The sequence below is a fragment of the Pelobates fuscus genome, chromosome 10 (assembly GCF_036172605.1).
Source record: "Pelobates fuscus isolate aPelFus1 chromosome 10, aPelFus1.pri, whole genome shotgun sequence".
Classification (NCBI taxonomy): Eukaryota; Metazoa; Chordata; class Amphibia; order Anura; family Pelobatidae; genus Pelobates; species Pelobates fuscus.
Window position 1 is genome coordinate 115,625,828 of NC_086326.1, and position 27,088 is coordinate 115,652,915.

General features: G+C 42.4%; 1 protein-coding gene across 1 annotated transcript in view; it reads left to right on the forward strand.

The window, feature by feature from the left end:
* Positions 1–736: 736 nt before the first annotated feature.
* LOC134575636 (V-type proton ATPase 116 kDa subunit a 3-like) overlaps positions 737–27,088 on the forward strand; it is a 37,975-nt gene continuing 11,623 nt past the window's right edge. The window contains exons 1-14 of the mRNA XM_063434975.1: positions 737–996; positions 1,827–1,950; positions 2,383–2,461; positions 2,559–2,788; positions 6,458–6,543; positions 8,305–8,431; positions 19,894–19,976; positions 20,054–20,147; positions 25,249–25,455; positions 25,678–25,828; positions 25,919–26,058; positions 26,147–26,307; positions 26,392–26,482; positions 26,649–26,767. Coding sequence (XP_063291045.1) covers positions 1,834–1,950; positions 2,383–2,461; positions 2,559–2,788; positions 6,458–6,543; positions 8,305–8,431; positions 19,894–19,976; positions 20,054–20,147; positions 25,249–25,455; positions 25,678–25,828; positions 25,919–26,058; positions 26,147–26,307; positions 26,392–26,482; positions 26,649–26,767 — 1,685 coding nt within the window. The 5' untranslated portion in view covers positions 737–996; positions 1,827–1,833. The remainder of the gene's footprint in view (positions 997–1,826; positions 1,951–2,382; positions 2,462–2,558; positions 2,789–6,457; positions 6,544–8,304; positions 8,432–19,893; positions 19,977–20,053; positions 20,148–25,248; positions 25,456–25,677; positions 25,829–25,918; positions 26,059–26,146; positions 26,308–26,391; positions 26,483–26,648; positions 26,768–27,088) is intronic.

Below are 27,088 nucleotides of genomic sequence, written 5' to 3' on the forward strand. Positions count from 1 at the left end.
TAAAAAAAATAATAATTGAAAACTCACTTCTTCAGGATGGCACCTCAATTAAACTCTCTCTGTTCATGTGCGTCCAACTCATCTGGTTACAAATACTTGTCGATTAGTCCACCCATTGTACAGCGCTGAGGAATTTGTTGGTGTTTTACAAATAATAATAATAATTTAAATATAGACACATAGATGCATATTACTGCAAATCACAACAATTGACACTTCTAATCGAGGACAGCCTCGCTCAATGTCTAGAAGTGTCAGATGCAGGAAATATAGTGAGAATAATTAGTCCCATCATTGTATCAATATATCTTTTGACGGGATGGGAATTTCAGTGACATTTCGACACAGTCAGTAAGATTTTACCTTTTATGAAATACTAATTTTGCAAAGGGGTGGGGGAGGTTAGATGGGGGACAGTGCCCCTTTAACGCCAGAGTAGCAGAACCAAAAACACAGCTGTCTGTAAGTATATGCACTTTAACCCCTTAAGGACACACATGTGTGACATGTCATGATTCCCTTTTATTTCAGAAGTTTGGTCCTTAGGGGGTTAAACGATTTCAGCCTTTGCTCTTCTAGCCAACTCATCCTTCCAATTAATGTATGTGTGGTTAAAAATGAGAAGTCAAACAAAAAAAAAATCACATGTTTCTCCTTGAAAATAGGAGGAAATGGAAAAAAAAAAAAAAAGGCACAACGGAACAGTAAACTCCCAGCCAGGTGAAAAAGATGCATGTGATCTCTACAACCTTCCTCTTTCAGTCTCAGTAATGTAGTCACATAGCACTGCCAGCAGACTCTGTCCCATCATCACTATTATCTCCCATTCTGGGTGTCAGCCTGTTGTATTTGTTTGTCGCCATGAATTATTTTACCTTCCCCCCATCTTACACCCTCCCATTCTCCACCCACAGGACACAAAACAAGCGAAAGAGGAAGTTGTGTATTTTGAAGTTGGGGTAGAACCCAGTGTGATTTTTCTGTTTCACTCAGCAAGTAAGTAACTAACTTGTTTTTATGTCTGTGTTTAGAAATAAATCAAATGCTATGTGTTTTTGATTTTCTTTATTAGTAGCTGTTTGATGTTTATTCATGTGTTGGTTGTACCTTGCAGTTCTAAATCGGTTTTTTTAAAGTTGCCTGAAAATGCTTATTAAGGCAAACCTTATCTGTATATAGGACACTCACAATGTATTTAGCAATCATGCTGGGTACTTAACCCGGTGTTCTATTTGTTTATTGGCAAACCAGAGCCTTTAGCAAGTATTGCTGTTAAAAAAGTTTTGCTGATCGAAGAGGAGTATCTAGGAGTTTAATTTATTAAAAAGTGAAGTGTGGTGAATAAAAAAAAAAAAAAAAAAAGACATCTGGGAAATAGTTACTAAATCGGTTCCTTTTTTTCAACCGTAGCTCATTTTGCTCAAATGTTGCAATTCAGGTTTCGGTTCAGCAAAGTAAGCAGGTATTGTGAAACACACTTGGGGTTTATTCACTAAGCAGCAAAGTGTAGTGCAATGAAAATCAGTATGCAAAATTTAGCCTATAATAGACCTGCTAGGGCTATGAGTGAGTTGCTGAATTCTTCCAAACCAGATATTTTTGTCCTCCGTTTTGCAATCCGAATTCCAGTGTTAGTCAATAAACTGCAATTGATTTCTGAGAACTTGATAGTTTGTTCTGGTCAAAAACTGCATACTGTGTTTATTATTTTTTTCCTTGTATTTAAGTTAAAATAATTTATTACTTTTTAATATGCAAGAAGAATATTATCAAACATAATTTTCTCTCCCCCCCCCCCTTAATTTTATTTATCATTTTTATATTAGTTTGAGGATGGGTTCCATGTTCCGTGGAGAGGATGTGTGCCTTGCCCAATTATTCCTGCAGTCTGGTTCAGAATATCAGTGCATAAGTGAGCTGGGAGAACTTGGAATTGTGGAGTTCAGAGATGTGAGTATCAAGGAACAATCAAAGCACTATTGTGCCAGGAGTGACCTGGTGCACCCAGGCAAAGTAGTCAGATCATTCACAACTTACCGGGGGTCTGCCAAACAATTGCTGCCGACTCCTCTCTAGCCTGAATTCTCCCTGTCCTGAGCTGAGCCGGACATTCAGCTGAGACGGTCAGTCAAGGAGTTCGCCCTGCAGAGCTTCGCTAAGGGGAGCTAACAGACACTCTTGTCTCTAGAGGATTAGACATGCGACACCTACAAGACCTTTGGTAAACTGTTCAATGAGGTTCAACTATTTCCCCTGGGTGGGTGCCAGGGCAACCCTGCCACCATGGTACTCAAAGTGCTTTTTAAAATTCCTTGTACGTGCGTGATGTTTGCAATCTGCTTTTATGTTAATGCATATCCTTTTTCTTCCTCTCCATTTCAGCTCAATTCTAATGTTAATGCATTCCAGCGTCGCTATGTATCTGAAGTTAGACGTTGCGAGGACATGGAGACAACGTTTGGTAAATTTGAGAGCTTTACTTTTTATTATTACTATTATTCTATTCCAGCTGTGCCTTGTTGTTGAGAATGTCTGTCTACAAATTTAATCTTTTCCAGGGTACCTTGAGAAAGAGATGCGCAAAGCAAATATTGAAGTTCCAGCTTCTGTGATGTCTCCTCCAGCGCCTTTACCCAGAGACGCGATGAGGATACAAGAAGAGTCAGAGCAATTGGCAAGAGAACTGAAAGAAGTTTCTGGAAACAGACAGTCCCTGAGAGAGCGCTTGAGAGAGTTAAGGGAATATGCCAATATTTTACGTGAAAGCCAGAGATTCACAGGACCACTGGTACGTGAAACCACTGCTGTTATAGTTAAGTGGTTCTGTTAAAAGGGAAACTGTAATTTCTCATAGAATTACACAGCTGAAGAAGACATTAAAAAACTAATATAACTTGTGCTAAATGTGTGAGGTGGGGGGTTTTATTTTAGAGAAATCGTTGTGTAGTATTGTTACATATGTAGCAAATTACGCAAACATTAGATTGCACTCTTACTCAATATGTAAGAAATCAAGCGCTGCCAAGGTGCCTTCCCCAAAGATGGTTCGGAGCTAAACCCTCCTAAATGTTACCAGTTGATCAGGAACCCAGACGGGAATCCGGAAAGCAGGTGTGGGTAGGTCCTACTTGTTTTTCGTTCCTGTTATAGGAACTTTGTCAGGGACCGCAGTAATAAAATCAATCAGTAGAAATATGCAGAAAAAGTAAGTGTACAAATCATGCAGCCTAATACCTTCCTCCCACACTGATTAAGTGCTCCTGTTATGGTATACAGAAGATTGGTTTAATTGTACGCCACTTTTCACTTGAACATTGTGCTAGCAAATGTGTATAATTGGGAGTAAAAAAAACAAACAATTAAAATGGATCCATTCCAGTCAGTCAATCACATCTTTAGCACAGACCTTCTTGCTGAAATATTGAATGACAGGAAGAATGTCATTCTACTCTCCAGCATAGCAACCGCAGTGCATGCTGTCCTTACAGGTTCCCTTTAAGGAAAGTGGTATAGTACATTTACAATTAAGTATTTTTTTTTTTTTTTTTTTTATTGCCAAAATGTGCATACAAAAGTACAGGAGTTGTAGATTGCTGTAAGCAAAAATAGCTAACCAGTGGCAAGCTGATGTTCCATAGGTAGCAAAATAGAACTGGCACTAGATATATAAGCTACACTCCAGTGGATTTCGCAGGTTAAAGGAACACTATAGTCACCTAAATTACTTTAGCTAAATAAAGCAGTTTTAGTGTATGGATCATTCCCCTGCAATTTCACTGTCATTTAGGAGTTAAATCACTTTGTTTCTGTTTATGCAGCCCTAGCCACACCTCCCCTGGCTATGATTGACAGAGCCTGCATGAAAAAAAAAACTGGTGTCACTTTCAAACAGATGTAATTTACCTTAAATAATTGTATCTCAATCTCTAAATTGAACTTTAATCACATACAGGAGGCTCTTGCAGGGTCTAGCAAGCTACTAACATAGCAGGGGATAAGAAATTCTTAATTAAACAGAACTTGCAATAAAAGCCTAAATAGGGCTCTCTTTACAGGAAGTGTTTATGGCAGGCTGTGCAAGTCACATGCAGGGAGGTGTGACTAGGGTTCATAAACAAAGGGATTTAACTCCTAAATGGCAGAGGATTGAGCAGTGAGGCTGCAGGGGCATGTTCTATACACCAAAACTGCTTCATTAAACTAAAGTTGTTCAGGTGACTATAGTGCCCCTTTAACGGCAGCTTTGATAACGAGCAACTACCTCTTGACCAATGTTTTATTTTAGAAAAGGGTGGGAATTGAGGCAAAGAGTACCCACTGGCATGAAAGGAGCATCATGGTGTGCTAAACAAGATCCCTATCCTTAGACTGGCAGTGTTTACATGAAAATGCCTGCAGGGACTGACTATGCATACCAGAACAACTACATTAAAGGAACTCTTCAGGACCCTGCAGTGCCCCCATCCCATGTTGCTGAAAGGGTTAAAACCCCTTCAGTGACTTACCTGAATCCAGTGCCGATGTCCATCAATGCTGGGTCAGGCTCGGCCCACACGTCGGCGGGGGAGACCCAATGCGCATGTGCGGCAATTCATTGCTTTCCTATGGGGATTCCGGCGACGCTGGAGGTCCTCATGCATAGTGTAAAACACTTTTGGTGTTTTAGGAACACGGAAGTCCCTCTAGACAGCCACTAGAGGAGGACTTAACCCTGCAAGGTAATTATTGCAGTTTATAAAAACTGCAATAATAACACTTGCAGGATTAAGGGTGATAGGAGTTTGCACCCAGACAACTCCAATGGGCAGAAGTGGACTGGGTGCCTTGAGTGTCCCTTTAAAGGACCACTATAGGCACCAAGACAACTTCATTTCAATGAAGTTGTCTTGGTGCCAGGTACCTCCTACTTTTTTTTTTTTTTTTTTTTTTTAAATGAGACAGCCACTAGAGGGTGCTTCCGCAATCCTCACTGTTAGAATCACAGTGAGCAGACGTCCTCTTGGACGTCTAACGTTATTCCCCTGTAATGCAGGCAGCTCAGATGTGAGCGCGCCTGCATTATTGCCTATGCTGAGATGTGAATGCGCCGGAGCGCGTTCACATCTCAGTTATATTCCTCGGAGGCCAGTGTGTGAGAGAGAATCTCTCACTGAAGACAGAGTGCCGAAGAAGAATGAGGAATGGGAGGTGGGCTACAATTTCTTCCCATTGAGATTCATTGTAGTCAATGAATCTCAAAGAGAAGATTTTCATTGGATGAGCGCATGCGCTTTTCACCCGCAATGATTTCCTATGAGATGAAATTCATTGGTGGACGGCGGAGAAGAGAGTCAGCAGACCCGATGACCGCGTGGGAGGTATAGACGATCGGTGACGTAGCGCTGCAAAGAAGGTAAGTAAATGGGTATTTAGAATAGGTTTAAAATGGGGTTCAGTGGGGCACAGAGTAGTCAATTATAGAATAAGGCTGTTAAATCAGGTAGTTTATGGGCAACTAGAGTGGTCCTTTAAGCTGTAGTTGTTATAGTGACTAATGTCCCTTTAATGTTGTGGCTGATCAGTGTATGTTTGACAGTAGATAAGAGGATATTGTGCTGTTGGTGTTGCAGGCCTTACCTCCGGCCCATCTGCTTACAATGACTGACAGACTCTAGCATGGAGGAAGGAGGGGACAAAATATGACCTATGTTTCATAAAACCATGCTGATTTTTGCAAAGAACAATGTTCTTCCCAATTCTGTGCACATATCTTGCATGCACATTCACATGGGTATCGGCAATAATGCAAGCAGAAAGAAGACACAGCAACTTCTAATTCTTGCACATTCAGTTATTTAACTTTTCATCTTCATACTTGATTTCTGAAATCACAGAAATCACAGACAGGAACATTGGGAACCTAATGAATCAATTAGTTAAAAGGACACTATAGTCACCAGAACAACTACAGCTTATTGTATTCTGGTGAGTGGAATCATTCCCTTCAGGTTTTTTGCAGTTAACACTGTCTTTTCAGAGAAAATGCAGTTTTTACATTACAGCCTAGTGATTGCTCCACTGGCCACTCCTTAGATGGCTGCTAGAGGTGCTTCCTGTGGCAGTGCTGCACAGTGTACCAGCCATTCAGTGCCTCCACTCTCTGCATGGAGACACTGAACTTTCCTTATAGAGATGCATTTCTATGAGGAGATGCTGGTTGTCCAGGGCTGTGTTTTGGCTTGTGCTGGCTCTGCACCTTATCTGCCTCCTCAACAGTGCTTGTGCTTGTGCTTGTTTTTATATTGATTAACCAGAAGAAGAATGCAACCGATCTGGTTCATCGTAAAATGTGTAAGAGTTGCAAAGAGTTGAGCTATATGATTTTTTTTTTAGTGTTTTTTTTTCCCCTTCATGGTTGTTGGAATGCTTTTTGTTGGGTATTGCGTAGTATAATTTTAAAAAAATATTATATTGACAGACAGAATCTGAAAACTGGAGGGAAAGAATTGAAACTGATCCTTTGATAGAACATGCGGTAACCAGCAACAAGGATCTCAGAGTTAGGTGAGTGTTATTTGTTATTTGTGAACATATATATCATGATATTTTTCAAGCCTCTCTCACTTTCACTGTAAGTATGCTTCTGGGTATGTCCAGCACTTGACTAAGACTGCTATTAATTTGAGGTTCATACTTCTCCCTGGCCGATGTGGACAATAAATGTCATCCCTGCATTTAGTAAATAACCTCATTAACCTTTACAAAACCAGGCTTAAAAAGTATCCTACAATCAACCGCTAAAGGCAACTCCAGATATTGGTCATAAGAGGTAACTATTTCTCAGTCCCAGATGAATGTGTAACATAATGGTGCTTGATCAAGCATACTCGTTAGGGGAGTCTATAAACTATCATAAATATGTAGATTAATTGGCAATTGTCACCTCAAAATGATTTGTAAGGATAATCCTTTCTTCAAGTTTTTTCTTGAAAATAATTTTTTTTTTTTTATATATATATATATATATATATTTATTATATCTCAAATAAGTTGTGGTGGGGAAAAAAAGTGTGGATGAAAACCCATTCCACCTGAAAAAAGAAGATAGTTAATGCAATGTTAAACACAAATACACATACCAGGCAAGCCATAAGACTTGCTTTTACCACAGAAATCTCACTTTAACAGTGCACTCACTACTTCTTTGTTGAGCTCATTTGCATACGCCTACCCAGAATCCCTTGCAAAAGTGAGAGATGAGAGATGAGGACCCTGCTCAAACAAGCTTACAATGTAGAGTGGAATCATTGTGTTTTAAAAGTTATATTGTGGATCTTCTATAGGTTAAGTTGTATCTCCATACTGTTTGCTATTGTACCAATTTTCAGTAGAGTGGTAAAGGATGTATAGAGGGGTACAGAAAGTTTACACCTAGCTGATGCAATACTCAGTATGTCAAGCTCTAGGTGTCTTCAAAGTCGGTGGGGTGGTGGTATTTATTAGTCTGAGGGTTGGGAATGGATCTGAAAAGCTCACTAAAAATTGGAAAGTGAGAATCCCTTAGTGCCAGATCATATCCATCCAAAAATGGGTCTCCTGGAGAAAGGTCACAGTGGCACTTTGGTGCCACAGGTATCACAAGAGATGGGACAGTTTTTCAGGGATGTTCAGTCCCTTTAATGTTGAGGGAGACAAAATACAGTGAGACCGGTGAGAAATCCATTGCTTAGGTAAAGAATTAGGAGAGTGGTAAGGAGGACAGGAAAGAAGAGAGAAAGTTGAGAGCAGAAGACTGAGGGCAAAAGGTCACCGAAGGGTCTTCATGAGGCACTATTTCTTTCCTAATATTGCTCGATGCAACTAAAAGTCGCAGCTTAGAGCTCAGAAATTTGGGAGCTCTACTAATGTGCAACCATGCCTTTTTAGCAGTCCGGTCCACTCCAATGAAAAAATTTTATTTTGAGGTGACAGTTGTCCTTTTTAACTATTGTAATAAAGATATTATTTTTTTTATTTTTTTTAGTACTTGTGCTGCAGAATTAGGCAAATACAATAAATTTGTGTTGATGCTCGGAGTCTCCTTTTATTAGACAATATTCCTAATCTCTCAGCAAATTAATGGGAGTGGTGCAGCAAGTGGGTACATACAGTTGTCAGCCGCTTATCCAATCCGATCCGTCTAGGTTCTTGTTTTGAGTAGAGGGGAACAATTCTACTGAAAAATAAAAAAAGACTTCATGTCAGACATGTGGAATATGTAGTGGCTTTTTTGCTTCCCTTCTTACTGTATGTTTTATTGCTGCATGTGTGACCTTCTTCCTACAGTTTTATGGCCGGTGTCATTCATCCATGGCGTGTGAATTCTTTTGAGCGCTTGCTATTTCGTGCATGCCGTGGTTACCTAATTGTTAACTTTGTGGAGATGTCAGAGCCTATGGAAGACTTGGTGACGGTAAGACAAGTGTATTCTATTGTTTTGTTTTACTACAGATTCTCAATGAGCTTGAGGTCTCTGTTTTGACTATGCCACTCTGAAATCCTATGCTTGACCTGCCATAATAGGAATATATGGAGAAAACATTAAAAAGCTACACTGTCCCTTGGGGGGGGGGGGGGGGACAAAGTCCACTCCAGGGTGACATGTCCATGTGTGTAGTGGTGCCCTATGGGAGATGGGAGTCTATGGGAGAAGACCACAGGATCTTCTGTAAATCTTTTTGTGAATGTGCATCTTTAATGTTATCGTCAGCAGATGCTAGAGTGCACACAGAGCTTCATGGAATCACAACGTGCACATAGAAGTGCGTAAATGTGTTTATATTTTTCCTGCATTCGCACATCTTCACGTGTGTGCTTCAGCTGAGCTTATTGGGGTGGATGAACTGTTTCTTTACAGAGAAGACCGTGAGTTATGTATAAAACATTGTGTGTTTATGAAAACTTGTCTAAAGTACTACAAGTGGGGCAGTCACTGTGGAACCAGAAGGCACATTCTATTAGGGACTCTGTGCTTTTTATGTGTTTGCACAACTTTGTAGAACAGATACTACTGATACCGGAGAAACTGACGGAAGCCAAGCACAGAGAGATGGACACAGGTTTCTTCAGGAAGGAAGAGATTCTTTATTGGATCACCGATCGGGACTCAGAGGGACTAGCGTCACCAAAATACAGCAAAGTCTGAGTACTGAATACATAGAGTACATTCCTTATATAGCACTGTAGCTCCTCCCACAATTAACTACACCCACACATACCCTTAACCTATTTAATAAATAGAGTCTAAACTCATCCATCCGGTCTAACCACGTGGCTCATCTGATACAAAGGAGAGGGACGCGTAATTCCAGTTCTTACATTCCTGCACCTGGTCAGTACAGTGATAACAGTATCTTAGCTACGTGTAATTAACTAACTGATACTACAAACACATATACATACATATGCCTTGTGGCAATCTTAGCCTGCTAAACTTGTATTTTACTGGAATTACATCACATTCCCCCCTTTGATGCCTCTGATATTTCACAATTACTTGAGGCATCACTTAACCTTGGTTTGCATATACCTCAGGTTACCATGAACCAGACCAGACTTATCTTATGATGTGAATCTTTTAACACTCATCTTCCTGCATTGGTTCTCCTTGATCTAGAGCCTTATACTTATATATCGCCATTATCTGTGCAGCAGCCTTCCTCTCTGCTATACTTCCTATCAGGCTTTGCACAGACCTAACTACTAAGGGTATAAGACACGGTAGGAGTAGACACAACAGTAAAATCAGTAGGACTCCACCTACCACTGCCTTAAGCCCTCCAAACCACTCATACCAGCTACCAAACCAACTACTTGGATTGTACCCTTTCCATACCTGAGTAGGCACATGCACTAGTTTAACCATATGGCTAGTAAGCTCAGCTATTGCTTGCCCTTCGTCATCTATTTGAAGACAGCAATTGCTCAGGTTAAACTTCCCACATACACCTCCCTCTACTGCCAAAAGGTAATCCAAGGCTAATCTATTTTGGTACACTGCTGTCCTCATCCTGGTATTATGCTTCGCTAGAAGATTGAGTGCTTGTGAGGTCTCATTAGTAATAATCTCAACCACCGCCTGTAATCTTATAATACGGTTGAGCATATAAATTGGGGTTCTATAACCAAAGGTACCATCTTCTGCCCACGTGGCTGGCCCATAATAATCTATGATACGCTGGGGAGGCCATTCATTATCTTCCCAGGTGCCTATCTCTAAGGGTCCCCTTTTCTTCCTATGATTCACATCATACACTTTAACACCCAAAGTCTCACCTGTTTCAATCGGTAACAAGAAGAAGGATGGTTTGAGCATACCCAACACACATGCCCCTTCCCAGTCCTGTGGCAACTCCGAATAGGCTTTCTTACCACAGATCCAGTACAAATTTGCTGGGGCTCTCCAGGTAGATGTGATGGATAAATCAAACCACACATCCTTTAAACTGGCATATCTAGCAAACGGGTTAGATGGTTCTGAGACATTTGAAGCCGACCACCAAGTTGTATTTTTAGTATCATCATCATAAGCTTTTTGCCCTAGACAAGTTAATTCTCCTACAGAAGTATTATACATTATTCCTTTCCTTGCTATGCAAACATAACCTATGATGGAGGTCTTTAATCTCCACTCAGATTTACCTCTAACACTCAAATGATAATCGGCTTGTGTAGATATTAGTTGGTCAACTGCCTCAGAACCGGACATTACCTCCTTTGCTTCCCAAGGCCATTGGTCTCCCATGTTAGTACCTCCACACACATAGCAGTTGGTAACATTAAGACTACCGGCAATACTTTCAGCTAGGTCAATGAACAGGTTTTTAGCGTTATGGGGGATCTTATTATCTATACTCATCTCTTCATAAAAGGAATGGTATACTTGATGAGTCTGGGAGGATACCGTATCAGTCTCTATTCCTATAAACAATGTCCCAGGATCTAAACCCGTCCCGTATATCTGAAACCCAAATAAATTTCCATACTTATCTAGGAACTTGTCGGGGTTATTAATAAGTATATGGACTGGGTTGCATTCCATAGACTTACAATAAGGGCTAGTCGGCAACTTAGTCACTATCATGTCTTTATCTACTGTCTGTCCCCAAGTCGCCCACCCCACACAAGACCAATATGGACAAAAGTTATAGTCTTTATTTGGGCATCTAGGACTCACATATTTATTTTTACTACTGGGACAAATATATTTATCATTAGACCCATACGTCCTCTCCCATCTAAGATCCCCACATACATTCCACGGTTTTCTACCACTTGATATCGCCTTACATGCATCAAATAGCAGAACACCCGAAGAATGTACGGATTCTAACACCGTCTTATTAATTAGGGTCCCCTGAGGATCTCCATTCCTGAGAGTCAACCAAATTGTACGAGGTTGATACTCTGGACTGAAGCACTTAGGTTCTCCTACTCCTAAATGGCACACACTATAGTCTATATTTAGGTATCTACATCTTGATACCTCTCCTTTACATTCGTATTGTGAATGCCAAATTAGGGTTTGGGAAATATGGTTACCTGTTCTCGTAGTCTTAATGCATACCTCACAGCTAGGAGTGTCGGTACCTCTACCTTCCTGAATATAAAAACACATATAAATAAACACAATCAAAAGCACATCTTTCGCCGTCATCCTCAGTCTTCGTCCGTGCGATGGAACCTCAGCTTCCAGGATGTGAGGGCTGCAGGGAATGGAGTTCTGCTCGTCTTCACAGGTGTCCCTTCGAGACTTTCCTGGCTTATACACTATGTGTTGGTAAGCGGACAGGCTTTATTATGGCCTTCTCACTCACACCTGTAACAATAAAATTTGTAATCCACAATAATTCCTCGTTACTCCGACTGAGTAGTGCGTTTCAACCGGATCTTGCAGGGATTCTCTGGATCTGCTGTAATTTGCCAAGAATCGACTGCTGCTGGTTTAACCCTGGAGTGATGTATCCACGGAGTTACTTCGGCTACTTTTATCGCTGTAGGGGTAGACAAAAGAACAACATAAGGACCTCTCCACTTGGGCCCTAACGGTACATTATTCCACTCTTTAATCCACACTTGGTCTCCTGGATGATAACTATGAACAGGGGGATAAATATTCACAGGTAATCTATCTTGTACCCATTTCTGTACCTCCTCCATAGTCTTACCCAACTCTACAACCTGCTGCCAGGTAATTCCTTCTCCCAACTGACTCAAGTCCCCCCTTAAGTTACCAAGTACGGGAGGTGGTCGCCCATACATGATTTCAAAAGGAGAGAGGCCCATCCTTCTGGTAGGGGTACTGCGGATTCGCAATAAAGCTATGGGTAAGAGAACGTTCCACTTAAGTTGGGTTTCCTGACACATTTTAGCCAACTGGTTCTTTATAGTTCTATTCATTCTCTCTACCTTACCAGAACTCTGGGGTCTATATGCAGTATGAAGCCTCCACTTTATACCAAGCATATGAGTCAGTTGTTGTAGGCACTGATGAACAAAAGCTGGACCATTGTCCGATCCTATAGAACAGGGTAGTCCATATCGGGGTATTATTTCTCGTAGCAGGAATCTTACAACTTCTCCTGCTTTCTCTGTACGAGTAGGACATGCTTCTACCCAGCCTGAATAGGTGCACACAATTACCAACAGGTAACGATGTCCACCCGATTTAGGCATTACTGTAAAGTCTATTTGTAGATCGGACATGGGGAGTCCCCCCATAAACTGGACTCCTGGTGGCTTTACTGGTCCTTGTCTTGCATTATTCTTAGCACACGTTACACATCTGCGTACAATGGCCTGAGTCAAGTTGGACAATCTTGGTATGTAGAAATGTTTCCTGAGAGATTCTTCAGTACTGTCTCTCCCAGAATGTGTCCCGTTGTGATAATTTTGGACAATTTCTACCGCTAGTGATGCTGGTATGACTATTCTTCCATCTTCTAGCTGATACCACTTGTTCTCCAAATACTTTCCCGGTTCAGTCTTTAACCACTCCTCTTCTTGAGCTGTATAAACTGGAGTCCATTGGGACAGTGGAGTTGGTATAAGAGCAGCTATATGCCCCACATACTCCTGTCTTCCTGATTCAGCAGCACGCTTAGCTGCACTATCTGCCATCCGATTTCCCTTGGTTACATCACCATCTCCTCTCAGATGCGCTCGACAATGTATGATACCGACTTCTTTCGGCTCCCACACTGCTTCCAATAGTTGTAGGATTTCAGCTGCGTACTTGATTTCTTTGCCTTCTGAATTCAGTAGTCCTCTTTCTTTATACAAAGCTCCGTGGGCATGAGTGGTTAAAAACGCATACTTAGAGTCCGTATAGATATTTACTCTTAAACCTTCAGCCAATTGTAACGCTCGTGTTAGTGCTATTAATTCTGCCTTTTGTGCTGATGTTCCTTTCGCCAGTGGCCGAGCTTCTATCACCTTGTCTATTGTTGTCACTGCATATCCTGCATAGCGGATCCCTTCTTTCACATAACTACTGCCGTCGGTGTAATATTGAACATCGGGGTTCTGGATGGGAAAATCACGAAGATCTGGTCTACTTGAAAATACTTCATCCATTACTTCCAAACAATCATGTTGACTTTCAGTAGGTTGCGGCAAAAGGGTAGCTGGATTTAAGGTATTTACAGTCTCTAAATGCACTCTTGGGTTTTCACACAACATTGCTTGATACTTGGTCATACGGCTGTTACTAAACCAATGATTTCCTTTGTAATCCAACAACGTCTGTACTGCATGTGGGACTCGTACATAAAGTTCTTGACCCAGAGTGAGTTTATCGGCTTCAGCTACTAGCAGGGCGGCTGCAGCTACGGCTCTTAGACAAGGTGGAAGTCCGCTGGCCACTGCATCCAGTTGCTTAGACATGTAGGCAACAGGTCTTTGCCATGATCCCAAGTACTGTGTCAATACTCCCACAGCCATTCTTCTTTGCTCGTGTACATATAAGTAGAATGGTCGTGTGTGATCAGGTAGACCTAATGCTGGGGCACTCATCAAAGCCTTCTTCACATCTTCAAATGCCGTTTGCTGTTCTTGGGTCCATAAGAAGGGGTCGTGCTCTGTACCTTTGATGGCTGCGTACAGAGGTTTTGCCAGTATCGCATAGCTGGGAATCCATATCCTACAGAAGCCTGCTGCCCCCAAGAATTCTCGCACTTGTCTTCTATTCTTGGGTATTGGTATTTGGCAGACAGCTTCTTTTCTCTCTGGCCCCATAATCCTTTGACCTTCAGAGATATGGAATCCCAGATACTTGACAGTTGGCAAACACAACTGAGCCTTCTTCCTGGACACCTTGTATCCTGCCTTCCAGAGAATATGTAGTAGATCGTGCGTTGCTTGCTGACATTTTTCTTTTGTAACTGCTGCTATCAACAAGTCATCTACATATTGTAACAATACACATTCTCCTGGGATAGACTCGAAATCCAGTAGATCTTGACTTAGAGCTGAACCAAATAGGGTAGGTGAATTTTTAAACCCTTGGGGCAGTCTTGTCCAAGTCATTTGGCGTTTTGAGCCCGTTACAGCGTTCTCCCATTGGAAAGCGAAAATACATTGGCTTTCTGCGGCAATTCGGAGGCAAAAGAAGGCATCTTTGAGATCTAAGACTGTGAAGTAAGTAGCCCCGCCCGGAATTAAAGCAAGCAGGTTATATGGATTGGGTACAACTGGATGTATGCTAACAACCGCATCATTGACTGCTCTTAAGTCCTGTACAGGTCGATACTCATCTGTACCGGGCTTTTGAACAGGCAGCAATGGGGTGTTCCAGGGGGAAGTACAGAATTTTAGGATACCATACCGTATGAACTTATCCAGATAGGATTGGATGTTCTTCTTAGCCTTCTGCGGAATGTGATATTGTCTTAGGCTCACTGGATAAACCCCATGTTTCAGTTCAATTTTTATTGGTGGAATATTGCGGGCCAGTCCTGGTGGGTTGTTCTCTGCCCAAACTCCTGGTATGTTAAACAATGTCTCATCACTCCTAGGGTTTTGGCTAGTCAACACTGTATAAAGTCGCCACTCTTCTTCCTTTGGTACGGATAAAGTCATAATACCTGAAGGTCCATTAAACTTTAAGGATGTTGTTCCATTTGGTAGGAACGTAATCTGCGCTTGTAATTTTGATAGCATATCACGTCCCAGCAATTGGACTGGACATTCAGGCATATAAAGGAATTGGTGTTTTACTACGTGGCCTCCCAATGTACAGAGTCGACTTTTAAGAACCGGTTTTTCAGCACTTCTTCCAGTTGCTCCTATCACAGTAATAGTCCTTCCAGATGGAGGAGCAACTAGATTAGTCACCACTGAATGTTCAGCACCAGTGTCGATCATGAACGCACTCCTTTTCCCCCCTATTGATACATCGACCATAGGCTCCGCTCGACCAAGGGGGATGGAGCCCGGTCGGTATCAATAGTCCTCCATGACAGTGTCAGCCAATCCTACAAAGTCCCTACCTTCTCTATCGCGGGACCTTTGCGCTGCTGGAATATACCTGTCTTCCCTAACACTTCCTCTGTTCCCATTACTCCCTCTATAACCATTACTCCCTCCGGGGCCTCCTCTACCTCTCGCTCTACCTCTAAAGTTTCCGTAGCCTGCCCTGGGTTGGTCTCTCTCGTACTGCTCTCTTTGCGGACATTCGTTCCTCCAATGCCCTTCTTCCTTGCAATACGCGCATTGATCCCTACTCAAAGGCTCCCTACTCCATCTATTATTGCCTCTATCTGGGCCCCGTTTATCTACGCCTGCGATCGCTACCGCTAGCATATCAGCCTTTTTACGCATCTTGCGCTCTTCCTCTTTCTTACTTTCTGTATCCCTGTTCATATAGACCTTATTTGCTACCTCCATTAGTTGGGTGATGGACATACCTGCAAACCCTTCTAACTTTTGTAGCTTGCGCTTAATATCTCCGTATGCTTGGCTGACAAAGGCGGAGTTAACCATTCGGGAATTGTCTGCGTCTTCCGGATTAAAGGGGGTATACAAGCGGTATGCCTCCAATAATCGGTCATAAAAGACACTGGGCGCTTCATCGCTTTTCTGGATCACCTCAACTGTCTTCGACATGTTAATGGCTTTCTTTCCTCCGGCTTTCATGCCAGCAATTATAGCGTCTCTATAGGCTCTGAGTTGAACCATATCAGCACCATTTACGTTCCAATCGGGATCGGTGTTGGGATAGTGTGTCGCGGCCCATGCTGCTGGATTGGCTTGGTTCAAAGCACGGGCTCTATCCTCTAATGCTTTAATGGCTGCTTGATTTATTCTTGTCCTTTCCTCATTGTTAAATAAAGTCATTAGTAACTGCTGGCAATCAGCCCATGTCGGATTATGCGTCTGTACTATTGAGGTGAACAGATCAGTCATAGCTTGTGGTTTCTCAGTATACGAGGAATTATGGGTCTTCCAGTTTAAAAGATCGGTTGTGGTAAATGGGACATATACGAAGACTGGGTCAGCGTGTGCCATTTGACCTGCGGCATCGATATAAGCTGACCCGGGATTCAGACGAAGAGGCATCTGATAGTGCTTTAATTGTTGGGCACCAGTCAACTGTCGGGTTTGGATGGGGCTACGTAGAGAGGCGTCAGTCATGGGTTCCGGTCGGGGAGAGATAGGGTATGGGGATGTGGGAGGTCGGTTTTGGGAAAAGGTCGTAAATAAAACACTTCGAGCCGAGCTAGATGAAGCTTGACCGGAAGTCTGAAGTGGCGCCAAATCAGGATATTCGTTTCTAATGGGGGTGGATTCTGGTTCCGGAAGGGGAGATTTAGTACGAGGGGGGGTGGATCCTGTACTGGAGGAGGAAGCGGAAGTGGATGAGGGTAATGAGGGGAGGGGTGCAGGACTTCCTGCGTTTGCGTCACTTCTTCTTAACGGAAAGTAAGGGGGCGGCAAAGGGATCTCGGACTCAGGGGGCGTGTCCAAAATGGGCCTAACACCAGTCCTAGTGGACGAGCAAGTCCTAGCTACCATGAGGCGACACTGCTCCTCGTGGCATGTCTGGAGCCATTTTGGCGAGTCATTTACGGCCTGTCTCCAACAGTCAATATAAGGAAACTGGCCGTAAAGTTCAGGCCTACCCGATACAGCCACGTGTAAGCGCTGTACCAGAGTTGGATCCAAACTGCCACGTGGCGGCCATTCCGCAACCAAAGTAGGCCACTCCCTAGTACACAAAGTGACCAAACGTACAGGAGACATCTTTACCCCAAAATCACAAACTTTGAATCCCTTTTTAAAATTCTTAACCATACATCCTAAGGGATCCGGAATCGTTGACTGCGACGCACCCATACTTAACAATGGAACGTCGTCGACAACGAATACTATACACGCGTACTATTCAACAGTCACACCCGTTTCCTCTGGCAACAGCACCACGTGGTACGGTTACCAAGTGAAACGTACACAATAACAATAAACACTCAGGGAATTCCCGTACACACACAGCTGTTACACCAGTCACTATATAATCAATATTATGCCCTTTGGCGTAACTATACAGTCACCCACGCTATAATTCTCTATATACGAATTACCCGTCTATAACACACCCCAGTAACATCGTCTTTTACAAATAGCGGTTACAGTACGGTTAGCATAGGTCAAAGCACAAGTTAAGGTCACAATACAATTATTAGTGGTTATGGTGTTAAACATGCAATGGACGACAATGATTAGTACTTATTATATAATGTCAGTAAATATACAGGGTTATGGTACCGTGCACTATAATACAGCAACACACTATTAACACTCTCGCTAGACGGCTGAGCTCGCGCTATCTAACAAGATATACACTTTACTAAAACAATCGTTAACACATTTACAATTCCCAACTAAACTATTGGCCAGTACCTTGAATGGACTACCTAAAACTATATACACCCGTTTTGGTTAGCCACACTGCCCAATCACCACATATATAGCGAGCTAGAGAACCGAATTTACACAGGCGCCTCTTAGTCGCACTATCAAAAGTCTAGTGGGTTCCAAATTTACACGCCTTCCCACTTAGCCCAGATAGGATGAGAACTAGCGAACCGAATTTACACAGGCGCCGCTTAGTCTCCCGGTCCCTCCGACCTAGCGAACGTAATATACACCCTAGAACGCTAGTCTAGACAAGACACCGGTGTCCGGCTAGGGCTATTTACACCAGGACCCCGCCTGACTAACCAAATCAAACGGTCTGACTAAAGAGCGTTCGATCGAGCGGTGCGCCTTCGCTCCTTCCCTCCGACAGAGGGGGCAGATACACAGATTCAAAACCCCTTTGGGCCTACCGCACAATCGGTATACCCCTAGTGGGTCCTGCCGTCTAAAACAGCAGTTGTCTTACCTCCTCGTTCCTGAACCTGAGTTCACACTCATCGACGGGGACACCCCAGCACTTCTCACGTAGAGGCCGATGATCTCCTGGACAACAGACCAGTGGCGCCGAGACGAAGGGAGGTCCACGCAGAAGTTCAGGGGTGCAGCCGTAGAGAACGTGGGCAAAGATAGACCGTCTCACGCCTCTGCCTCTCAGCTACCGTTGAACGATGAGCTTCCCGGCCAATGCACCAAATGATACCGGAGAAACTGACGGAAGCCAAGCACAGAGAGATGGACACAGGTTTCTTCAGGAAGGAAGAGATTCTTTATTGGATCACCGATCGGGACTCAGAGGGACTAGCGTCACCAAAATACAGCAAAGTCTGAGTACTGAATACATAGAGTACATTCCTTATATAGCACTGTAGCTCCTCCCACAATTAACTACACCCACACATACCCTTAACCTATTTAATAAATAGAGTCTAAACTCATCCATCCGGTCTAACCACGTGGCTCATCTGATACAAAGGAGAGGGACGCGTAATTCCAGTTCTTACATTCCTGCACCTGGTCAGTACAGTGATAACAGTATCTTAGCTACGTGTAATTAACTAACTGATACTACAAACACATATACATACATATGCCTTGTGGCAATCTTAGCCTGCTAAACTTGTATTTTACTGGAATTACATCACACTACTTTTTTTTTTTTTTTTTGCTCTTGAGTTAATCTTTTACCCTGAAAAGGCTTATATATTTTCTAGGAGTTGGTATAGAACAGCTAGTGATGCATGGAATACTGTAATTTGGTAGTATGTCATTGGCAGAGAGCGTTTAACATAGTCCTGCATGAATGCATGGGCCAAGGGCAAAGGCTTAGGGATTGGGTTATTTAAGACCGGGAAATTGAAAAACAAGGTACGGTGGAACCATTGCAAAACCTAGACACTAGGAGGAGAGAATTTGAGAGCTTTTGGAGGAGTAGACTGAACTCAAGTGAAGCTTACAAATGTAGTCCACATTGAAAGCGGCACTGTGGAGTCTGTACACAAAACCTACGACTCCTTAATTAATGACTCCAGTAACCCAAAACTGCTTCTGACTCAGACTACATGACTTCAACTACACAGCACTGCATATAATTTCAGTTGATGCTGTAAAGAGCCTTTTTGGTCTATAGAGAAGCAACCAATCAGTAATACATTTGCGTCTACACCAATCCAAGAGAAAAGGTCTGTCAGATATTGTCTGGACCCTGATATTTTGGTATCCATCACACCTGAGCTATGAAATGTTACTTTTGGATTAGCCAAGCTGCAGAAAAGGGTCCAGATTTAAAGTACCAGGAGAGCTTTTGTTTGTGATTTGATATATTTATTTTGTGCCATAACCAGTACTCTTGGTGAATGAGGTCTTATGATATTGTGGTACTTGATATGTTAGAAAAAATATTTTTAAATTGAACACGTGAATTAACAGACCAATTCTTGTTGTTTGGTCTCTTGGGTGTAGGGTGAAAGTGTTACTCAGATAATATTCCTGATTTCCTACTGGGGGGAGAGAATTGGAGAGAAGATAAAAAAGATTGCCAACTGGTGAGTGTGTGCATCTGTTGTTTATTCGATCATAGTTTGCATGTGTCTTCAATTTCTGTCATGTTTTGGGTTTTTAGCTTTCATTGTCACATATACCCGTATGCTGATGAAGAATCTGCTCGTTTGGAGACGCTGAGAGACCTTTTGGTGCAAATCCAGGACATGCAGAAGGTAAGATGGCAATTTGTAGTAGATAAAACTTGTGTGGGTCAGAAACAAATATAATCAAAATTTTCTTGTTCTAATGTATGGACCAAGTTGATGCGGTTTGATATTTTTATTGGAAGTGTTCCGTTGTCACCCCACCTTGGCCTCTATAGTGCAGGTAATCCTGAAAACCCACACAATCTGTAAGAATGCTTACCAGGAAGACTGGTTTGATTGGTAGTGTATTTGGAGAGTGTCCCTTTAAGTGCAAATTGAAGCTCTGTTACTAGACGACTAAAGAGGTTCTGACACCAGGCTGCCAATCAGAGGTTTGTATGCGGCCACAAATATATAGCCATAAAAATCCTTTTTTTTTTTTTTTGAATTCTTTTTTTTTTTTTTGAATTCTTTATTTTTGTAGTGCAAATAATAACAAACCGCTTGTCATGCCCCAACGGCAATTGACAAGAGAGTCAGGATACTAATTTACAAGCAATAAGGCAATACTTTCACGGTGCACCATTTTGTTTTTAAAATATCTATAACAGGATTTTCAAACAAGTTTTGTAAGGCTATCTGGGTCAAGATTGTGGTAACTATATCATAGAAATAGCAGGAGAGTAGTTCAAGATTTTTAAATGCTGTGGCCCGATTTTTCTTAGCCAGCGCAGCCTGTGGTATGGTTATCCTGAGCAGTGTTCATACTAGGTGGGTATAGGATGAGGTTACACAGTGATGTCGCTTCACTAATAAAGAGAATGAAAAAGATTGGTCTCTGCTAGCGTGTGTTACTTTAGATACTAGATTGAAGCTTCTTAACCCCGCATGTGGACTACGCTGGGGAGTTGGGTAGAGCAGTGGAATGGCGACACGTTTAAAATCTATGCGGATGCTATAGTAGGCAAAGGGAAATAATAATAATAAAAAAAAAAAAAAAAAAGGGTGGGCATTAATTGGAGAGTCTGACCTGTGACTAATTTGCCGGAGCACCTGGTAAGCCCAGGAAAAACATGCTACTTCCGAGTGCCAAGTATTTAGCACGCTGTGATACCTGAGAATAACATATAAACATCAAACGATATCCAGTGAGTGCGTAACGAGAGAGTCCAGGTTAACCGGTCAGAGCAAAAACATAATACAGTAATACAGCAATGTCATTTGGGTGAGTCTTAGGACACTGAGCTCTCTGTGTGAATTAGTGGCAGCCTGAGGGTCATGTCCCAGTATACTGGCACTAATTGTCGGGTTACCCAACTATGAGACAACGATCTTGCCCTTAATCTATTGCGCTACAAGACTTAACTAGTTGCAGCCCCAACCTTAAGAGGCCTGTGAGTTATGGGCCAAAAAGAGAACACATATTTATGTAACTGAGTGAAGAACTTAAGTAAGAGCCTAAGAACATGCGCTATTGATCCCGCTAAATTAATGGGCACATTTAGATAAGGAGTCTGGTCCTAGACAGAAGACCTGAGCGTGGACATAGATTTAGGAGAGTAGTCGGGCAAGGTAGTCCTCAAACAGTATACTTAGGCAGCTCGGTGTCCAGCTGTTTCTGGGTGGATGTGCAAAACGAGTCCAACAATGAGAACAAAACAAGCAAATTGACACATTCGCATCTTCGGGCGTGAAGTCAACCATATCCCCACAGGAACGTCAGGCAGCTCGTACTGCGACCAGATCGGTAACCGGGGTGCAGGCAGCCGCCGTCTGTCACTCAATGTTCCCGGTATGCTTCATGGGGTAGCTTCTGATACGGGCAACAGACCATACTGCCCACGGGAGCACAGGAAATGAGGGGTGTGGGTCCGTAAGTCCACCTACGGTATCAAGGGGGGCTCGTTGACCGTGCCGTTTGGGGGGATCCCCTCGGAACAAATGTCTCTGATGTGGCTGGATTCCACGTATGGGTGTTGGCGGGTCTGCTAGGCCGCTGTAGGGTGTCGGGGGGGAGGCCCCACGCTGCTAGGTGCCTGTTTGCTTCTAGGAGGTCGGCGATTAGGTAGGTATCATTCCCATGGAGCACCTGTAACTTGCGGGGTGGACGCCACTGGTATGTTATATTGTGTGCACGGAGTAAGGTGGTGAGTGGCCTGAGGGATGCGCGCCATTGCATAGTTCCTCTAGATAGGTCCGTATAGAACGTGAGGGACATGTCCTCGAAGGTATAAGGTGTGTTTCCTTTGGCGGCGGCCATTATTGCCATTTTGTCATGACGTTTGTGAAATTTAACAATAATGTCCTTGGGTGCCGTCGCTGGGGCTGTCGCGGGTTTGGGTATTCGGAATACGCTTTCAATGCTCATTCCCTTGGCTTGTCTCGCGGGGAGAATCGTGCTTACCAGACGTCTGATGAGGTGAGGTACCTCGGCGTCCGAGATAGAGTCCACTATACCCCGGATCTTGAGGTTTTGGGCCCGCCGCGTGTCTTCCATCGCCGCCATTTTGTGTTCCGTTTGCAGGTACTGTTGTTGTAGGGAGGTTACATCTCGCTGCAGCGCGGTTATTTGCTGCGTGTGGCTTTTGGAATCCCGCTCGACGACACCCACTCGGTCCGACAGGCCCTGGATGTTTTTCTTCATATCCGCCATGTCGGCCTGGATGCCCCGTCTGAGCTCCGCCAGCAGTTCCTTCATCTCCGCCTTGGTGACCGGTGCCGTGTCCGTCTGTGTCTTGGGTTGCGACGGCTGTTTTATAGCGGGTATGGCCACCTCTTCTCGGTCCGAGAGTGGGTCATCAGAATTAGTGAGGTCGTCCATATAGTCTGTGTAGTCCGCCATGTGGGGTTCCTGGGCCCCCTGCGCTCTCCGCCACAGGTCCCCGATACTTGCGCCTGGACGTGTCCCGTCCGATTTTAGTTTTTTGGTCTTCTTCCCCATGCTGTCTGGATTGTCGGGGTAATCAGCCTGCTTTTTTGTATTTTAGGGGGGTGAAATTTGTAGTTTGACTGTAAATAAGCTTGTAATCCACGGAGCTCACTGGAGTTGCGACCGCTCTGTTCGGCTGTTCAAAATCCTTTTTTTTTTTTTTTTTTTTTTTAAGAAGTTGTGCTGCAGAGATACTTGCACAAAACATTCTGCTTACAGATGTGGACTCAAGTAAATGCCTTGAATGAAAAGCTAGCTTATTGCCAGTCACAGACGTCAAGAATAGACTCTAGGTAAATACAGGAGACTGTCTTTGGTGAAGCAAAGTCAAATTAGTCAACCAGGATATTGATCGAAAGAGAAATCTGATTGCCTTTGTGGAGTCAAGATTGATTTATTTTGCATTATTGGAAATGGCTACATTTGGGGTTTTTGCCCTCTTTTGGATCATAAAATAATGTGTTTTAAGGTTGAACCTAATGGACTTTAGTTTTTTTTCTCAACCTAGTCAATTTTGTAACTATGTAATAAGTTTATTGTAAATAAAAGTTTCATACAGGTTGTGTATGGACTCCATAAAACAAGCTTATTTTCTGTTTATTATTGCAAGGCACCACTGAATCTGAAACATTTTATCTATAATCTAATTGCATGTTGACAGTTAAGTGTATAAGCCAACAAGGGGAAAGAAAATAAATTGATAATGAGATTGGAAGAAAACACACTTTGCATTTACTATCAGACAGTTACTTAAAGGGAACCGAAAATTCTATAGACCACACACTGAGCATAGCTACAAGAAGGCCTGCTTTATCAAATAACTCAGGAATTTGGAATAATAATAATAACAAAGTATTTAACCAGGAACGATACGTCCTGGGGATGTTACCTTAGCCCACCATCCAGGGAATGCCTGAAATATATTTGTTGGAGCCAAAATAAGGCAAAAATGGTTATTTACAAACGTGAGAATTGTCAGGTATTCAAAGTGAATTAAATGTTCAGACCAAAAAAAGCTGAATTGGTAAAATTCTCCAAGTCAGCTATGATTTGAGTTCTGCTGTTTTGGTCTAAAATTTGAACTCCACTTTGAATTCTCAACAATACCTTCTTTAGATTTGAAAGACTTCTAGGCTCAGATTGCTCAGCAAACTAGATAATCTAGGAATACTGAAATCCATCCAAAATCCCCCCTCATGCAGATAGTGTGAATAATGTGTTGATTTTGCAGTCCAGGTGCCCCTGAATGAATCCAGACTTTTGCAAAAGACGTGGCATTTAAACTTAAAGGACCACTCTAGTGCCAGGAAAGCATACTCGTTTTCCTGGCACTAGAGTGCCCTGAGGGTGCCCCCACCCTCAGGGACCCCCTCCCGCCCGGCTCTGGAAAGGGGAAAGGGGTAAAAACTTACCTTTTTCCAGCGCTGGGCGGAGAGATCTCCTCCTGCTCTCCTCCTCCGATCCTCCTCTTTTCCTCCCCGTCGGCTGAATGCGCACGCGCGGCAAGAGCTGCGCGCGCATTCAGCCGGTCACATAGGAAAGCATTCACAATGCTTTCCTATGGACGCTGGCGTGCTCTCACTGTGAAAATCACAGTGAGAAGCACGCAAGCGCCTCTAGCGGCTGTCAATGAGACAGCCACTAGAGGACATAGGGGGAAGGCTTAACCCATTCATAAACATAGCAGTTTCTCTGAAACTGCTATGTTTCTGAAAAAATGGGTTAACCCTAGAAGGACCTGGCACCCAGACCACTTCATTAAGCTGAAGTGGTCTGGGTGCCTAGAGTGGTCCTTTAAGTGAATAATACCCATTATCATTACAATATCTATGATATTGATACTCTTGTTGGCAATTCTATTGACCTTTTTAGAAGGTCATCTAGAGTAACAACCCTCAATTTTTATGAGCATTCCACTCCAAAATCCAAAAGTGTATGTGTCCCTTATTATCTGTTCATGTCACTAAAGATTGACCATGTATGAGATGCATGTAAGAAAAATCACCAAAATATAGAATATATGTATTCTACATCCTTCCTTTTTTGTATACCGTAAATATTTGTCTACTTATCTTGTGCGATTTAGTATTACTGGGAACTTTGGGGGAATGTATGATTTTGTAGGGTGAGTGAGGAGAGCACATAAGGAGGGTACTATCTGCTTCTCTACCTGGCCTAGGGAGGATGAGTGGTGACAATCTATTGTATTTTGAGTCAATGGAATGTTTTCATGCTTCATGTGTTTTTGGTTTCCTGTAGGTCCTTTCTCAGACCGAGAGTTACCAGTCACAGGTTCTAAATCGAGCTGCTTCTTCTCTGCACCATTGGAGAGTCAGTGTGAGAAAAATGAAGCACATCTATCTTATCCTGAATTTGTGTAGTGTGCGTGAGCGCTGTCTCATTGGTGAAGTGTGGTGTCCTGTGAATGACCTACCCGTTCTCCAGGGAGCTCTAGCCAGGGCTTCGGTGAGTCTGTTTTTGAGAGATTTCTCATTGTATGTTTGGTAAAGTACTAAATGTTTTGGAAGTAATCTGGACCCTTTTGAGGCATTATCCACAAATTAAATTAAAAATATATTTTAGATTACTAATCTCATTTTGTGGATTATCTGCATTATAAAAATTTACAATCTAAATAGTTTAAATTTTTCTGTGCAATTTACTATGTAGAACTATTTTCATTCACAGGAAGACAGTGGAGGTGGTGGAGAATCATTCTGTCATCGGATTCCGTGTTCTGTCAGTCCTCCAACTCTTATCCGCACTAATAAATTCACTGCAGGTTTTCAAGAAATTGTTGATTCCTACGGAGTGGCTAGTTATCAAGAGGTCAACCCAGGTGTGTCCTTGTTCGTGTTTGCTTTCACTTTCTACACTTACTGCCATACCTGTGTTCTTGTTGCTTAAAACAATGTTGATGTTCTTGCAGCATTGTACACGATCATAACATTCCCGTTCCTTTTTGCTGTGATGTTTGGTGATGTTGGACATGGTATCCTTATGTTTCTATTCGCTCTCTGGCTAGTTCTTGGCGAGGACGACCCAAAACTTAAACGCTCAGAGAATGAGGTGAGAAATGTCATGAAACTAAAATGTTAAAGGGAAATGTAGGCAGTTCTGTTAGAATTTTCTCCATATATTTTTCTTTCTGTTTCAGATTTTTTCTATGTGTTTTGGTGGTCGTTATCTTATCCTCCTGATGGGTGCCTTCTCTGTATACACAGGGTTTGTGTATAACGAGTGTTTCAGCCGTGCAACTTCAATTTTTCCTTCGGGTTGGAATGTTACATCCATGGCATATGATAATAATGACTTGCAGTGAGTAAAACTCAGTCTCTGTATGCACATGTTTCTTAACCTGCTTTCTATTGCCTAACATTTTTCTTTAAATGTATTGTTTAGTAAGGCATTTCAGGCAAAGTCTCCTGTGGATCCGCTGAACCCAAACATGACTGGTGTCTTCATAGGTGTATATCCATTTGGCATTGATCCAGTAAGTTTCTTGTATAAATCAATTGCATCTTTATATGATTTTTGTCTATTTGTTGTGGGGTGTGTATTATTATTATTATTATTTATTTATTTATTTATTTATTTATTTATTTATATATATATATATTTTTTTTTATTGTTGTATAATTTCTTCCTTTTGTTTACAGATTTGGAGCCTTGCCTCAAACAAACTCACTTTTCTAAACTCTTTTAAAATGAAGATGTCTGTTATTCTGGGCGTCTTTCACATGACATTTGGTGTATGTCTTAGTATTTTCAATTTTGTGTGAGTATCTGTGTATCCTCTAAATTCTATAATTCTCTAATTCTAGCACGATCACATTTGTAAGTACGTTTTTATCCTTCCACACATTCACTTGAGTTCAAAGCGGTTTCAGTACACACTAATGTATGCTATATTTGGATACAAGACTGCATTGAGAGTTGCTTTTAATTACAGTATGATTTACTGCAAAACATTTTCCATTAATCACAAGTGTGTGTGTGAGTGTGTGTGTTTTAATTTTACACCTATACAGGGTTCAAACCTTAGCCCTGGCAACATTGTTTAACACCGAATTGATGAATAGCACCATCTATTTAATGG